This window comes from Argentina anserina, chromosome 3 (assembly GCF_933775445.1).
Source record: "Argentina anserina chromosome 3, drPotAnse1.1, whole genome shotgun sequence".
NCBI lineage: Eukaryota > Viridiplantae > Streptophyta > Magnoliopsida > Rosales > Rosaceae > Argentina > Argentina anserina.
This window is the reverse complement of record NC_065874.1, coordinates 16,417,704-16,433,691: the sequence shown is the minus strand read 5'-3', so window position 1 is coordinate 16,433,691 and position 15,988 is coordinate 16,417,704. Positions and strand designations below refer to the sequence as shown.

The 15,988-nt window shown below is 43.2% G+C and overlaps 1 protein-coding gene and 1 non-coding gene across 10 annotated transcripts in view; one reads left to right on the top strand and one right to left on the bottom strand.

The window, feature by feature from the left end:
- The window catches only part of LOC126787630 (protein SUPPRESSOR OF K(+) TRANSPORT GROWTH DEFECT 1-like), a 42,298-nt gene that overhangs the window by 8,508 nt on the left and 17,802 nt on the right, over nt 1-15,988 (top strand). The window contains exon 9 of one of the 9 annotated variants that reach the window (XR_007671250.1): nt 1,121-1,257. The exons of 5 other annotated variants lie outside the window; for them this stretch is intronic. Coding sequence is in view for 3 of the 4 variants with exons in the window: in XM_050513505.1 (XP_050369462.1) it covers nt 1,015-1,120 (106 nt within the window). In the remaining variant the exon portion in view is untranslated. Of the gene's footprint in view, nt 1-224; nt 324-931; nt 975-1,014; nt 1,258-15,988 lie in introns of those variants that run through there. 3 more of the 9 variants (XM_050513507.1, XM_050513505.1, XM_050513514.1) reach the window with 3 other exon arrangements.
- On the bottom strand, nt 6,678-6,796 carry LOC126789625 (5S ribosomal RNA). Its single transcript, XR_007671542.1, has one exon. It is a non-coding gene; the product is annotated as a 5S ribosomal RNA (ribosomal RNA).

The window sequence follows — 15,988 nt, the reverse complement described above, 5'->3', positions numbered from 1 at the left end:
AGGAGCTGTTATAGCAATGTTTATTTATGCACCTTAGGAAAGAGTTTTTTAGAATACAACTCGGAGGTGCAAATAGCATTGCCTTACAGAACCTGCAAAACAACTCTCAATTCGTTTACAAAGTGTACTTATGATACTCATATTAAATATTAGGTTAGGAATAAGTGATTCCGTGTATATATATACACTAAAAGAGTGTCCTGTGTATTTCATATTCTGAACAGGTCCACTTGGGAGATACTCCTAGCAACTTGACAGAAAGTGATTTTGAAAGCTTAGCTCGCAAAACTGAGGGATTTTCGGGTTCTGATGTAGCTGTTTGTGTAAGCAGAATGCATCCATAATTTATTTACCCTCTTTTATCAGTAGACTTTAAATTAATTCAGAATTATTTGTTTTGATTGTTTTGTTTTTCTTATTTGGTTTTGAATTTGGCAGGTCAAGGATGTTCTCTTTGAACCAGTACGCAAGACTCAAGATGCCATGTTCTTTTTCAAGAATTACGATAATATGTTCATACCTTGTGGACCAAAGCAACCGGGTGCTGTCCAAATCACCATGCAGGAGTTGGCAGCTCAAGGACTAGCTTCACAGGTATGTAGCCATGTAAATGGAGTAATGTAGCTGTTGATGACTTTTAATGTAACATACAGTTTTCGTGGAGACTCTGTATAGTTATGATGATTATCAAGTCATTGGAAACCTTATATATTATTTCTTCGAACAGGCACATTTCACTCCACTAGTATTAATTACAAACAATTGCTATTGTTTGATTAATGTATAAAAAATCCATTTGAGGAGGACCAATTTCGAATAATTTCATATTTAACATATTTTCACATTTTAACAATTTCATATTAATTAGTTCTTGCTTATTATGCCATGCAGATCCTTCCACCTCCTATCACAAAAAACAGATTTTGATAAGGTACTTGCCAGACAGAGGCCTACTGTGAGCAAAGGTGATCTTGAAGTCCATGAAAGGTTCACGAAAGAATTTGGAGAGGGAAGGTACTTGCCAGACAGAGGCCTTCAGTGCAATTGCCGTGATTTGTATGTATTAGTGTTGGATCTAATGGACAATTTACTCTCTACATTAGTTTCTTCAATGAAGAAGGTGATATGACTTCCCTTTTTCTGTATTGAAATGGAAATACTGATGATATCCAGTTGCTTCTTTTCAACTTGTGTAAAGTACAGTTTAAAACATATTTCTCTTCAAGTGTTGATACATCAATTAATGTTTGTCGCCCATGTTGGTAGCTTCTCAAAATACTAATTCTCCCATGGAGCCACTGATGACACAAAGGTAATGATAGAGAGGATCCACAGTTCGGTTTACGTTCATGCATTTCGGTGCTAGGTCCAACCTTTGTTCCCATTCTTTAAGAAGTAAAACAACGTAAAAATCACACTTTTCCGAAAGCTTCTTGCATCCGAATGGAGAAGCGCAGATAAGGAGCTGTTATAGCAATGTTTATTTATGCACCTTAGGAAAGAGTTTTTTAGAATACAACTCGGAGGTGCAAATAGCATTGCCTTACAGAACCTGCAAAACAACTCTCAATTCGTTTACAAAGTGTACTTATGATACTCATATTAAATATTAGGTAGTTAGGTACCATCTTAAACAAGGTGAATCTCAATCCCTGCAATTTCTAGCCATGTGTAGCTGCATTTGTAGTTATTATCGTTTCGTGTTATTTTAGTTTCTTAATCGAGTGAGTTGTACTGACATCTGGGGAGAAAAAGATGTTCATTATAAGATTTAAATTAGCCAAGGGGTTTTGATATGGTATTGAAAACTTCTAGCAGTGAGATAGCTACAACCACCTACTAGTATGGAATACAACTCTTTCACTCTTGACAATCTTCAGTACAAGTAGGACTCAAACCACACCTGATACAGTAGACTTAAACTTATTTCCATTTTCCTTTTCATTTTGCAGCATTATATTGTTTACATGGGGCACCACTTGCACCCCAACTCGGAATCTGTCATCAGAGCTAACCATGATATTCTCGCTTCAGTCACCAGCAGGCAGGACACTAATTTGACTTCTATATTAAGTTATATCATCTCTCTCAGTTTTGAGGTGTTTTCCAGTTTACTATAGCAGAAATATTATTAACTTGCAATAACTTTCAGTGCTGGTCGGCAAGAAGCAGCACTTAACCATTACAGTAAAAGTTTTCAAGGTTTCTCAGCCAAGCTTACACCGTATCAAGCTCAACAACTTGCTGGTAATTGTGACTCCAATGTAATTTTGTTAGTCAAGAAGAATAAGAGTGTTAATTTATCATAACCAATTTTTCGGTCTTTCACCTTTTCTCAATGTTGAATTGTGTTCATATATTACAGAACATGATTCGGTAATTCGGTGTTTGAGAGCAAGACAAACAAACTGAGCACAACACATTCCTGGGATTTTCTAGGCGTAGACTCTACCTTTGGTAACAATCAAATGCCATCGGATTCAAAATCCGATGTCATTGTTGGTGTAATCGACACTGGTATACATATTTAGCTTCGTTTTTTTCCCCTCTGTCGAGTCTTGTATTTTATCATGATTATGTTTGTTCTACAGGAGTTTGGCCCGAGTCAGAGAGCTTCAGTGAAGGACTCGGACCTGTGCCCGAAAAATTCAGAGGACAGTGTTACTGGACAGAATTTTACATTGGCAAACTGCAACAGGTACCCTACATGTCCTAAATCACTTTATCATGGTATCTGAGTGAGTTACCCACGTTTACGTGTTAAACTCAAATGATCATACGCACTCTATGGTACCCAAAATGTTGTCCACTTTTATGACTTGAAAATTCACCATACATGTAGGGGCGTGTTGAGAATATACGTTGAGACCTAAACTGTGGGTTTATAAGAGTTTGAGCCACTTCATCCATTGCCAATTGATTTTGGATGTGAACTCAGATTACTTTATCATTAATTTCATTCTTATACCACACCACAGACCATCAGATACAAGTTATCAGTCCCTAAAGTTTCAGACAAGTCTCACTTACACCCTCAGCCCTACTGGCCACTAATTCGTCAACTCTGATAACCATTCCCTCTAGTAAAGAAAATATGAATATATACTTATATAGTAGGACAACAATTATCTCCAGTCCACAAATCGTGGATAGTTAGTCTGCTAGGGAATATACTTCAACAAAGCAAAAGTGAGAGCATAAAATGACGCAAGTACGAAAAGTCTGGAAATAAACCTGGATAGAGAAGGATATACACTAACCGCCTGATGGCTTGCAGCGTTGGTTTACTTGATAGTACGACTGAAAGATGCTTGATCATGTAGGTTCAGCTCTAAAAGTCTAAAGATTGGTTTCTATTTGCAGAAAATCATAGGATCTCACTTCTACTATCATGGATTTGAAGTAGAAAATGGGCCTCTTGAGTCCTTTGCGCCTCTACCTTTCTTCAGATCAGCGAGAGATGCTGATGGACATGGGAGTCACACTGCCTCAACGATAGCTGGATCCACAGTAACTAATGTCAGATTCTTGGGAATGGCCACAGGAACCGCAAGAGGCGGTGCACCGGGTGCCAGGCTTGCTATTTACAAGGCATGTTGGTTTGACTTGTGTAGTGATGCAGATATTCTTTTAGCTCTGGATGATGCCATTGGTGATGGCGTTGATGTTCTCTCCCTTTCCCTTGGTCCTGATCCTCCACAGCCGACGTATTTTGAAAATGCAATCTCCATTGGAACTTTCCATGCATTCCAGAAAGGAATACTTGTTTCTGCATCAGCGGGGAACTCTGGTTTCCCTAGTACTGCATGCAATGTTCCTCCTTGGATCCTCACTGTTGCTGCAAGCACTTTGGATAGAGAATTCCATTCAAATGTGCATCTTGGAAATTCACAAATATTAAAGGTAAAGTTGGCATCCAAATTTTGGTGCGGCCTCTAATCACTAATCACATAACTGACCTTTTGCTCTGAATTTTGGGATTTCAGGGTTCCTCTCTAAACCCACTGGAAATGGAGTCGTCCTACAGTTTGATATCTGCAAGTGTTGCAGCTGCCTCTGGAGCCACAGCAAAGAATGCAAGGTAATTTATCTCATCAAAAATTTGATGTTTCCACACACACACGGCTACAATAAGTGTTTCATAACCTAGTTTTCTACCATGCTATATACTCAAAATAGGCTCCTTAGTCCCAAAAGGAAATGAAAAGAACACACCTTTCATTATGTGAATGGTAAAGAGATAGTCGTCCACCTAGGGATAGTCGTCAGAAACACAAAATTTCATAACCCCAAGGAGACAGTTCCACGTGTCCGTGATCCAAACACCGCAAAATTCTCACCAATTGTCACCAGGAGACGACACCTCGTCAAGGCCTTCAGTCCGCGTTGGGCCCCACCGACAGACCCAGCCAAAGCCGTTTCCTTTTCCACATGGTGTAATGACCGCCCTGCCCCCAGGGACACGGCCTCCCACGCTGGGAGGGGCATTATGGTAAAAAGAGGGGGTGGGGGAGGGGTAGAAGAAGACAAGCGAAACGGCTCCAATTGTGTGTAGGTGTGAGAGGGAGAGAGAGGCGTTGCGTTGCGTTGCGTTGTGTTGACAACTGCCACCCAATACCAGAGTGGCCACAGCCCAACAACATCAGCAAACAAAGCCTTCTACTTTCCTTAACCCTTCCTTCACTTCTTCATCTCATTCTTCCATTCCAAACCCAAAACCTTCCCTATTCTCTCTGATCTGCTCTGTTCTGTTCGACTCTAGCTGGGGAGGATAAAGGAGTTCTGCTATACTATCTCAGTCGAGTGTGGGGAGATCTCGCCGGAATCTGGTTTGGAGCATATTCTTGGTAAAATTTGATCGATCTAGATAATGTGGTGGATGATGGGTGAGGGAGGAGGTCCTTACTGCTCTAAGAAGATGGACGATTACTGCGCTGATGTTTGTGGCCAGGTACTTTTTTTGGTTTGATTATATGATTTGTGGGTTTGGGTTATTGTTTGCTCTGGCTCTGTGATTATCGGTCGCGCAGATAATGTCGCCGCAATGGGATTCAAACATGACTAGATTTGTGTTGAAAAGATTTGAACTGAATCGGGACCAGTTTTACTGTATTTTTTACCGCGACTTGTTTCGTAAATGGACCTGTTTGTGTGGGCCTGATTACATAGTCTGGTGTTTGGTTATCAGATCATAGAAACATATAACCGTGCCTTTCTTAAATATAAATTTTGGTTTGTAAAAACATGAAAAATCATGAATTTTTCAACTTTATTCGTTGGGCTGAGATTTTTCTTGAATAAAAGTATGTTTTTGGTGAGCCATTTAGCTTTGAGTAGTTTCATCATCCTCGGACTGGTAAAAATATAGGCAAGTTGAAATCTCTGTGCCACCCATCTGACCGGTCGTAACTACAACTCCCATATTTCTTTCTTTCTATCTTTCCCAGCTAAGTTAATATCTTAGCTTGCACTTTTTTACACGATTCCCGTCTTCCTTTTAGCTCTTGGAGAAGTCGAAACCTATAGAAAGACTACGGTTAGTGTTTTGTGCGGAACCAACAAAATTGTTAGTTGAATCTGATACAAAAGCTCTATGATTTAATTGATTGGGGAATATGCATGTAGGTTTCTGATTTCTATGTGCTTTGCTATTTTGCAGGAATCAGGTAGACTAATAAGCATGTCAAGAGTGCGTTGTATTCTCCGTGGCTTTGTATTTTGCCAACATGCATCTTTGGCATATACGCCCATGGACAGAAGATCTCTTACTTCTTGCGGCCGTTGTGGGAATCACCGCCCAAACCTTTCCATGAGATCCCACACTATTACCATGAGAATGTGTCCATGGAGAAGCTCTGCAAACTTCACGGTTGGGGCATCCGCGAGTACCCTAGGCGTGTCTACGATGCTGTGTTGTTCAGTAATGAGATGGACATCCTTACAATACGATGGAAAGAATTGTATCCCTACATAACCAAGTTTGTACTTCTGGAGTCAAATTCAACATTTTGCAAGAAATCGGGAGCTGTTTGATTTTGTTGAACCCCGGTTACAATATGGGACGGTTGGAAGACATTCCAAGAGAGGGGACAATCCATTTGTTGAGGAGGCGTATCAGCGATTAGCATTGGACAGACTTCTCCAAATAGCTGGTATTACTGATGATGACCTGTTGATAATGTCAGATGTGGATGAGATCCCAAGTGCGCACACTATCAATCTACATAGGGAGTAGTCCTATCAAAAGTGCAGCGTCTTGGTTTGCTAGAGATTGGCAGGGTTAAACCGACATCTCAAGGGCATTCTTGGTCCCAGCCCACCCACCGCCAAATTGAATGAAGAAATGTGCCGATGAGATGGAAGTTCAAGGAACACCCACCGCCAAATTGAATGAAGAAATGTGCCGATGAGATGGAAGTTCAAGGAAGGGGACAAAGTCACATATGCATTCGTTAAGCATTCTATTATGTTTCTTAATTTCATTCATGTATTTTGAAGTTAATTATCCAAAACGTATTATGCGAATCCAATTCGATTAATGAAAACTCATCAAGTATTTTTTGAGAAAAAAAAGTTGTATTCTCCAGTTTTGAATCATTATTGTGCACAATACTTCCAAAGGATCAAGGATAGAGAAACGAGGTCGGATTTGATTTTTTTTATTATTATTTTTTTAAGGGGTGCAACGCGAGGTCTTTCCAGAAGGTCACCTATTCTAGTACTATTCTCGTCCAAGCAAGCTTAATTTCGGAGTTCTGATGGGATTCGGTGCATTATTGCTGGTATGATTGCAGCCAGGTCGGATTTGATATTGAATCTCGATGAGTTTCTTACATAATTGTGTGTAGAGAACAAGCATCAACAAGTAAAAGTTTGTATAGACTTGATCGAGCTATTTTTCTAGCAATACGTACTCAATGTATAGCTCAATGATCCAACATTTGATCAAGGACTTGCAGTCGGTTTAAGAGATCTCCTAGTTGTCTTCGGTGATCTTGGTTTAGGAATTAGGATGAGATCTAATTTTATGTGAAACAAAATATCTCATTTATGCTTTCGGTTTAGGAATTACGATGAGATCTAATTGTTTGTTAAACAATGTATCTCATTTATGCTTTCGTTTTAGGAATTAGGATGAGATCTAATTGTTTGTTAAACAACAAATCTCATTTATGATTTCGGTAGTTGTCTTCGGTGGTCAAATGTTTAGGAAGTAGGATGAGTTAAGAGTGTTAGTTGTCTTCAATGGTCAAATGTTAAGGAATTAGGATGAGATCGGTGGGTTGTATGAAAATAACATGTCACTTCCATTTCCAGAATCATTGATTCATCTTTGAGATTTAGTGTATGATGTCAAATCAGACCAAATTGGATCCGGCAATTCTGCGGTTCAATAGAAAAAACGAGCGGCCGAATCATAATTTAAAAAAAAATCCTATTTTTTGTATTGTTTTTTCTTTTCTTTTTTTTGGATTAGGGAGACTTAATTGTCTCTTTGCTCTTCTCCAGTTTCGGATTTCAATTTCATAATTTTTTGTGGGTTGGTTTGGTGTAGATATGAGAAGATCAAAATCCCTAGGACTTGGGGTCTTCTTAGGGTACCTGAAAATAGATGTTTTGTTGTTAGCCAAGCCATGGGATTGTACATCACACTCTCTTCGGGTTTACACTTCCTCGGCAGGAATAAAATTATAGCCGCCTATTCCACAAAAGAGTTTTAATTCTCACTACCAAAATATGTTTGCTTCGAATTCGAAGATGTGTGGGTCTTTGTTGATGCATAACTCAACCTTAAAGGGTGAGTAACATTGTTAAACTGGAATCAAAGTTATCTATATATTAAATACACATCCAATTATTATTACACAACCTTCTTTTTTTAATTGTTTTTCCAATTTATTAGATACACACCCCGGCCCTAAAAGTTCTTGAAATACCTTTATTTAAAATACACATCTTATTTTTAATACACACACATCCCTTTTTTTATTACAATACACGAACAACGTCCATTTCAAAAAAAAAAAATCAAAGGGCAAATATTCATTTTTTCTTTCATTTTAAATTAATCAAAAGTTAAAACTTCATTAAGCATAACTTATTATTTAGTCGATGTTGAAGATTAACGATTCTATTCGCAACAATCACACACACACACACACAGGGCAAAAAGAAAACCCTAGTCGACAGAGCACAACAAAGTGAGAACCATGGCTTGTCTGGCAGCGTGCCTTTAGCGTTGTCGTCGGACGGGCGCGAGTGGGCCTAGTGTTTGCTTGTAGGTGGTTCGGCCGAGGTGGCTATTGTAGGGGAGGAAATCTTTATCTCGATCGACATGAAGAGTAATGAGAGATGGATGATAGAGAGATGACACAAAGGCTGAGAGGTGCCCTTTGCTATATCCCAAAGGGATGCGTGGATCGCTTGCAGGGTGTTATGGGCAATTGTTGCCGGATTGTTGGTCATCATGTGGTGACTACAAGATGGCGGCGTGGCTAAGATTTCTTGCGCTCAAATCGGGTCATTCTTATCCGACTTGGGTTGTGTGGCTTGGGTTTGCTTTGGTGGTGAAGGGTGCTCCTCGCTGACCCGCCCTCTTTTGAGGTGATAGTGGTGGTGTGTACGGGTTTCAGTGGTGTCGTTGGGATGGAGAATTCAACCCTACTGGAGCAGTCATCCTTGGTTTGGGTATGATAATACTTGGGCTTGGGCTTCAGCTTTGGCCCTAAAGTTTATTCCTTTTTTGCTTTAATTTTTTTGTTTGTTTATTTTTCAGTTTAGTTAGGTCTACTATTGGACTTAGGGTATTTGTCTTAAATTAATGCATTGGCCTCTGATTAAGACTTTTAGTGTCCCTGGGGTAGCCTCCTTTGCATAGGGTGGTCCCGGTAGTGGCAAATAAGTGGTGAGATTTGTCCTGTCAAGAAGTGGGTACCGGCTTCTCTGGTTCCTTAGTAATGTTTTATGTGCCTCTCCTCAAAGATTCAACATAGCAATAGTTAGAGTTCTAGCATAGGGTTTTGATTAAACTGCGTAGTCCGCGAGCGCGAAATGTGTTCATGTTATTTCGTACATTTTTTATGATTAATATATGACATTGCGTTGATTCTAAAAAAAACAATTATATTCGTTAAATTTTTGTTCTTAATTTCCGCAATCATGAGCAAGTTTGTAATTTATTTATTTAATATCTTAATTAAATTAATAAATCAAACGTATTTATGATTGAAATAATTTAAAGAAAACTAATTAAGAATTATGACATAATTGCCATTTGTAGTAGACATGGAAAGGATAAATAAATAAAATATTTACTAATCCATTATGAAATTTCCATTCGTAATAAATTAAGAAAAGGAAAGTGAAAAGTTTTAAAAATTTGTCAACTTACTTTATAAAATGATGAATATATATTTTTGGTAATTTAATAAACCTACAAAATCTAATGTTGGGTGCATGAAAAAATAAGGATGTGCATCTAGTGATTTGAGATGTGTGATGTTGGTATAGGCTTATGCCCGCCATAATCAGCACAACTATCAGCGCATGAAGGCTAATGTATAGCACAGTCTTACGATACTAATAGCAAGTCAGCCGCACTAGCTACGCATTGGGCCTCCCCGCGGCCCAAACTGACTACGGACGCACCCTCACGCGCATATCAAAGAAGGCTCCAGAGAGCACCTTAATCGGACGTCGTCCCACATCGAACAGTAGGTAAACGATCTACTTCAACTCAACAATAAAAGGTCAAACTCTTGACCTTATAAGGTAAGTACACTGAACTCCCTACTGTAACTCTGCATAATTTACCATCGCCCTAACTTAAGCGTCGGAGAGTCGAAGACCACGCTGCCGTGGTCTCTACTTTGACGACGTGTGTTACCTTTGGCAGGAAAGGGGCAAGGAATACGGCGTATCATATCCACGAGGAGCACGGCGTACTAAATCAAGTGTAATCACAACATTAACATTGACGCCGTCTGTGGGAATCCGCAACAAAAAGTCAACAAAAAAAAAGTCACATGCAACACTTAGCCAAACAACTACACTTCGACATGGGCACTACCAATCCCTCCCCCTCCACTCCGGCAGACGGACACATCGAAGACATCACAGACCTTAGCCTCAACCACCCTCTACCCTCCGCCAACGACCCTTTCATCCTCACACCTACACCCGGAACAGTCGTCAGTACTAATGCGACACCGGATCCGGCAACCGCCGTAAGAATGGAAAACATGGCCCGAGATTTAGCCGAATGCCAGCAGCGCGAGGCACTGGAACGCGAGAAAGCAACAGCTCTGCAGGGCGAGCTTGACAAGATGCGGGCACAGCTCGAACGGGCCGAGCGCAGTCATTTACATAGGGAGTCAAATCGTGAGGGCAGCGCGCAAACGAGAGGACGCGAACAAGTTCACTTAAGCATCAGTTTAACCCCCTCCGAACTCGCCAAGAAATGGCCACCATCACCACGGCGTATCCGCAACCGTGAGGAAGGAAGCACAAGCGTCACCTCCCGTTCTAGACCCCACACGCTCACAACAGCGAATCTGCCACGCTAGCCCTGATCTTGCAGCGCCTAACAGCAATAGAACAGCGAGATGCCAATCCACGGTGCCAACCAGTGTTCGCAGCCAGGCCAGGCCCATTCACTACGAGAATAATGAACACCGTACGTCCTTCTCAATCAAGAGCCCAAAAATCACGCCGTACACAGGTGAAGGCGATCCATTCCGGCACATTGATAACTTCAAAAAAGTCACTGCCAGTAGAGAATTCAACGACGCCACCTTGTGCCACATATTCAGCGAAACACTAGATGAGGATGCCATGAATTGGTTCTTCGAACAACCGGCGAACTCTATGGATTCCTTCACGCAGTTGACCACAGCATTTCTTAATCGGTTTATCCTCATGGCCGGAGCCGCCCACACAACCGATGGCCTATTTCAAGTAAAACAAGAGAGCAGGGAAACATTGGGCACCTTCGTCATGCGATGGCAGACAGCAGCATCCAAATGTCGGAACCTAAACAAAACGCTCGCCTTGGCTGCTTTTAAGGAGGGACTCCGGTCAGAAAACTTCTTGTTCCACATCAATGTGGACCCTCGAATGCGCGGTGCCACATATAATGACATCATGACTGAAGCAGTACGATACGCTCAGGCAGAATACGTTACATACGGAGAGAAGCAGACCCCAGTACCATTAGACAAAACCACTGCGCCGCAGACATCTACACACACAGTCCCCCTCCAGCGCGAGCTCTTTCCCAACACAAAAGACCATAGCAAAGGCAGGAAAAGAGAGTGGCATCAAGCCAATCACCGTGATGCGCGCAACAACGATCAGCACAGAGGCCGGGACAAGAACATGAGACTTGGCCATGAACGTCGCGACAACAGAGACCCTCGCCAAGTTAACGCAATGGGCCGCCGTAGTGAACACACACCGCCTAAGGAAGAGACCCTGGAAGACTTTTTCCATAAACATCAGGGCACGCTGAGGAAACCAGCAAGACCACTACGCCCCCAAACCGAAGCAGAAACAGGCAAGTGGTGCAGGTTTCACGAAAATGGAAGCCATAACACGAATGACTGCCACACCCTCCGCGTACTAAGAGCCAATGGCGACACGGGGGTTCGCCCGGCGCAGCAGAGGGTATAACAGAATATGGTCGCTGCAGTCGAGAACCTGCGCCGCATTAACGTTATAGAGGGAGGAGCCCCGAAGACCAACATGTCTAACCGAGCAAAAAAGCGCTTTGACCGCAACAATCACCCAAGGTAGGTGTACGCCATCAGAGGAGGAAACGCTAAGCGACAGAAGGAAGGATGGAAACCGATCACCTTCACTGAGGAAGAGGAAATTGGCATCTCCTTACCCAATGACGACGTTTTCCTCATAGACGCAATCTTGGGCGAACAGTGGGATGTAGGGAAGATGATGATCGACACGGGATCCGCAGTCAACGTCCTATTTAAGGGCTGCTACGAAAAAATGGAGCGTAGCGGTAAGAAGTTGATACAAGACCACGAACCGCTAATCAGTTTCTCTGGTGACATAATCCAACCCCTAAGATCGGATTATATGACAGTACGCATTGGGACCGCACCACGCACAGTTTGCGTCGAAGCTGAGTTCATCATAGTCAATGCCTACAGCTCCTACAACGGGATCATCGGCCGACCTACACTTAACCGGATGCGAACTTTTATCGCCGGACACATGATGCTCATAAAATTCCCAACTCCGCACGGAACAAGACAGGTCCGGGGTTCACAATCCGTGGCAAAAGATTGCCAAACACGCGCAATTCGACAGACGCGCAACCGACACGAAATCCTGGCAGTATACGCCACAGTAAACTTGACCGACAAGGTCGTCGACGCACGAGATGACGAAACGTCGAAGGGAAAGAGCAAGCAGAAGGCTACGCCATACGAGGCCAAAATTCCGGCAAACCCTGAATCCTCATTGAAAAGCATTACGCCATTCCCAAATCATCCGGAGCGCAAGATCAAAATCGGCTCAACTCTCAGTCCCACTGTTGAGAGAGATTTAACAAGTTTCTTGGGCGACAACATGGAAGTCTTTGCATGGTCCTATGAAGACATGCCCGGCATCTCGGCCGACATCATCATGCATGAATTGCACATCAAACCTTCCGCACACCCAATTAAACAAAAGCGCCGAAGCTTCAACGACGAAAAGAGCACGGCAATACGCCAGGAAGTTGACAAATTGAAGGGCATGAAGTTTGTCCGGGAAGTACAGTACCCTGAGTGGATCTCAAACTGTGTTATGGTACGTGAAGCCAACGGTAAATGGCGAATGTGTGAGGATTACAAGAACGTAAACAAAGCATGCCCAAAAGACAGTTTCCCCCTACCAAGAATTGACCAGCTCATTGACGCAACGGCAGGTCACGAGTTGCTAAGCATGATTGACGCCTACTCTGGGTACAATCAGATACGCATGAACCCGGCGGATCAAGAAGCTACGACCTTCGTCCTGTACTGTTATAACGTAATGCCCTTCGGATTAAAAAATGCGGGCACTACGTATGTGCGTTGCGTCACACAAATGTTTGACCAACACATCGGTCGGGAAATCGAGGTGTACGTCGATGACATGCTGGCCAAAAGCATAAAGGCCGAAGACCATGTAACCAACCTCCGAACCATCTTCAATGTGCTCAAAAAATACAAGATGAGATTAAACCCGGAGAAATGTTTTTTCGGCGTAACAACAAGTAAGTTCCTGGGCTACATCGTCAGTCAACAAGGCATAGAAGCAAATCCCGAAAAGGTACAAGCCATCCTGGATATGGCGCGGCCAATACTCAAGAAAGATGTAGAAGCCCTCCAAGGCAGACTCGTGGCATTATCTAGATTCATATCAAGACTGACTGACAAGTGTGCGCCGTTCTTCAAATTGTTAAGGCGCTCTAAGAGTAAACTGATGGAATGGACACCGGACTACCAAGAGGCCTTTTAGGGATTAAAAGACTACCTCGCCGCAGTACCATTACTGTCAACCCCACAGCCGGGTGAACCCCTGTACCTTTACCTCGCAGTATCCACAACCGCAGTCAGCAGTGCCTTAGTTCGCCGTGATGGAACTAAAGAATTGTCAGTTTTTTACGCAGGACGGGCCATGAACGGCCCAGAGACAAGATATCCAACATTTGAGCAATTAGCCCTCGCGCTCATCGTAGCAGCCAGACGACTACGCCACTACTTCCAAGCTCATAGCATCCACGTACTCACAAATCAGCCTCTCAAACAAGTACTACAGAATCCAGAACACTCCGGGCGACTCAGCAAATGGGCTATCGAGCTGACAGAATTCGACATCGAATACAGGCCACGACCCGCCGTAAAAGGACAAGCCGTAGCCGATTTTATAGCAGAAATGATCCCTCGAGATACGGCGGAAGTGGAACCAGATAATGTCATCAACCCCATCAAGATTTCGCCATGGAACTTGCATGTAGATGGCTCCAGCTGCGCCAAATCTAGCGGAGCGGGGATCATCTTGAGCGGACCGGGGGGACTCGAACTTGAGTATGCTCTAAAATTCAACTTTGCCGCCTCCAACAATGTAGCGGAGTACGAAGCAATGATTGCAGGACTACAATTGGCCCTCAGCACGGGTGCCACCAGCATCAATGTGTTCAGCGATTCTCAGCTCGTAGTCAATCAAATCACCGGGTCCTTCACTGCCAAGGATGAGCAATTAGCAGCCTACCTGGCGTATGCCACAACGTTGTTAAAGCGATTCGAATTCTACCATATCAATCAAATACCGAGGGCCAATAACGCAAGAGCGGACTCATTAGCAAGACTCGCCACTGCGCAACCACACAAATGCCACAAGGATACCAGGGTCGAAATTCTCCACCATCCCTCCATTTACCAGACCTTGCAACATATATGCCAGATAGAACGCGACCAAGCCTCGTGGATGGATGAGATAATAGCATTCAAGCGTAACGGCAAGCTACCCGAAGACGAGACCATGGCAAAACAACTAAGGAGACGGGCGGTAAGATATTACCTGCAGAACAACACATTCTATCGCCAAGGTCTGCTGAACGCCGACCTCAGATGCGTCACAACCAAAGAAGGCAAGCAGATCTTGAAGGAAATCCACAGCGGTGATTGTGGCAACCATTACGGCAGCCGCGCATTGGCTGCAAAGACACTCCGCACAGGATATTATTAGCCCACACGAGCCTCCGATGCACAGGAGCTCGCCAGATCCTGCCACAAATGCCAAATCCATGGACCCATACCACGCCAACCCTCAGAACCGCTATCCTACATAGTCAGCCCGTGGATCATCTGCCTTTGGGGAATGGATTTGATTGGCCCACTACCCATCGGAAAATGCCAATTCAAGTGGGTCATTGTGTGCATCGATTATCATTCCAAATGGATTGAGGCTGCGCCCCTGACGGCCATCACAACCAAGAAGGTTCAAAACTTCCTGCAATGCAACATCTTCTACCGCCACGGTACGCCGGAGTCTATCATCACAGATAACGGCACGCAATTCAATAATGAACACCTCATCACATGGTGCAAGGCAAGAGGGACTAAGCTCAAATTCGCATCCGTAGCACATCCAAAAACCAACGGGCAAGTAGAAGCAGCTAACAAGCTGATCAAAGGCCTTCTTCGAAAAAAGCTGGAGGAAGCCAAAGGATTTTGGCCCGAAAAACTCGACGAAGTGCTATGGGCAATCCGTACCACACCAACAGAAGCTACGGGCGAAACTCCTTTTTGCTTAATGTACGGCATGGAAGCAGTCCTGCCCATCGAAGTAATTCAGCCAACACAAAGGGTTTCGCTGTTTGACCCCGATACCAATTCGGACAATATGCAACTTGATAAAGATCTCTTGGAAGAGAAACGCATCACAGCACATCGCCATAACGTCCAGAACAAACAGCTCGTGGCATGCTTCTATAACTCGAGAGTCAAAAGCAGGACACTACAACTAGGCGACTGGGTCCTCAAGAAGATCCAAACAAAGGTCACTGGACTACGCCCGAGATGGGACGGACCATACAAAGTCGTCCAAATCATAGCACCAACCACGTACTGCCTAGAAGACAAGTACGGAGAGAGATTAGCCCATCCTTGGAACATGGAATAACTCAAGTACTATTACAAGTAGGGGTCCGCGCGTAGCGCGCGACAAGGACTCGAACTGTTTGAGCACTTTTGGCACACTGCTATAGCTCTCTTTGTACAAAACGGCTACGGCCAGGCTATCAATGAAATGAGGAATTTTTCAAACCATTGATCCTTACTGCGCTAGTGTACTATGGCAATTAAATTCCTTCGACATACAATTTCATTGAGCACACAACAAAGATAGAATTAAGCATACAGCCAAAAGTACAAGACAACAACCACAATATTGCTACGGCAATAATATAAAAAAAACACTTGGGTCAAAAGAACATCTATTC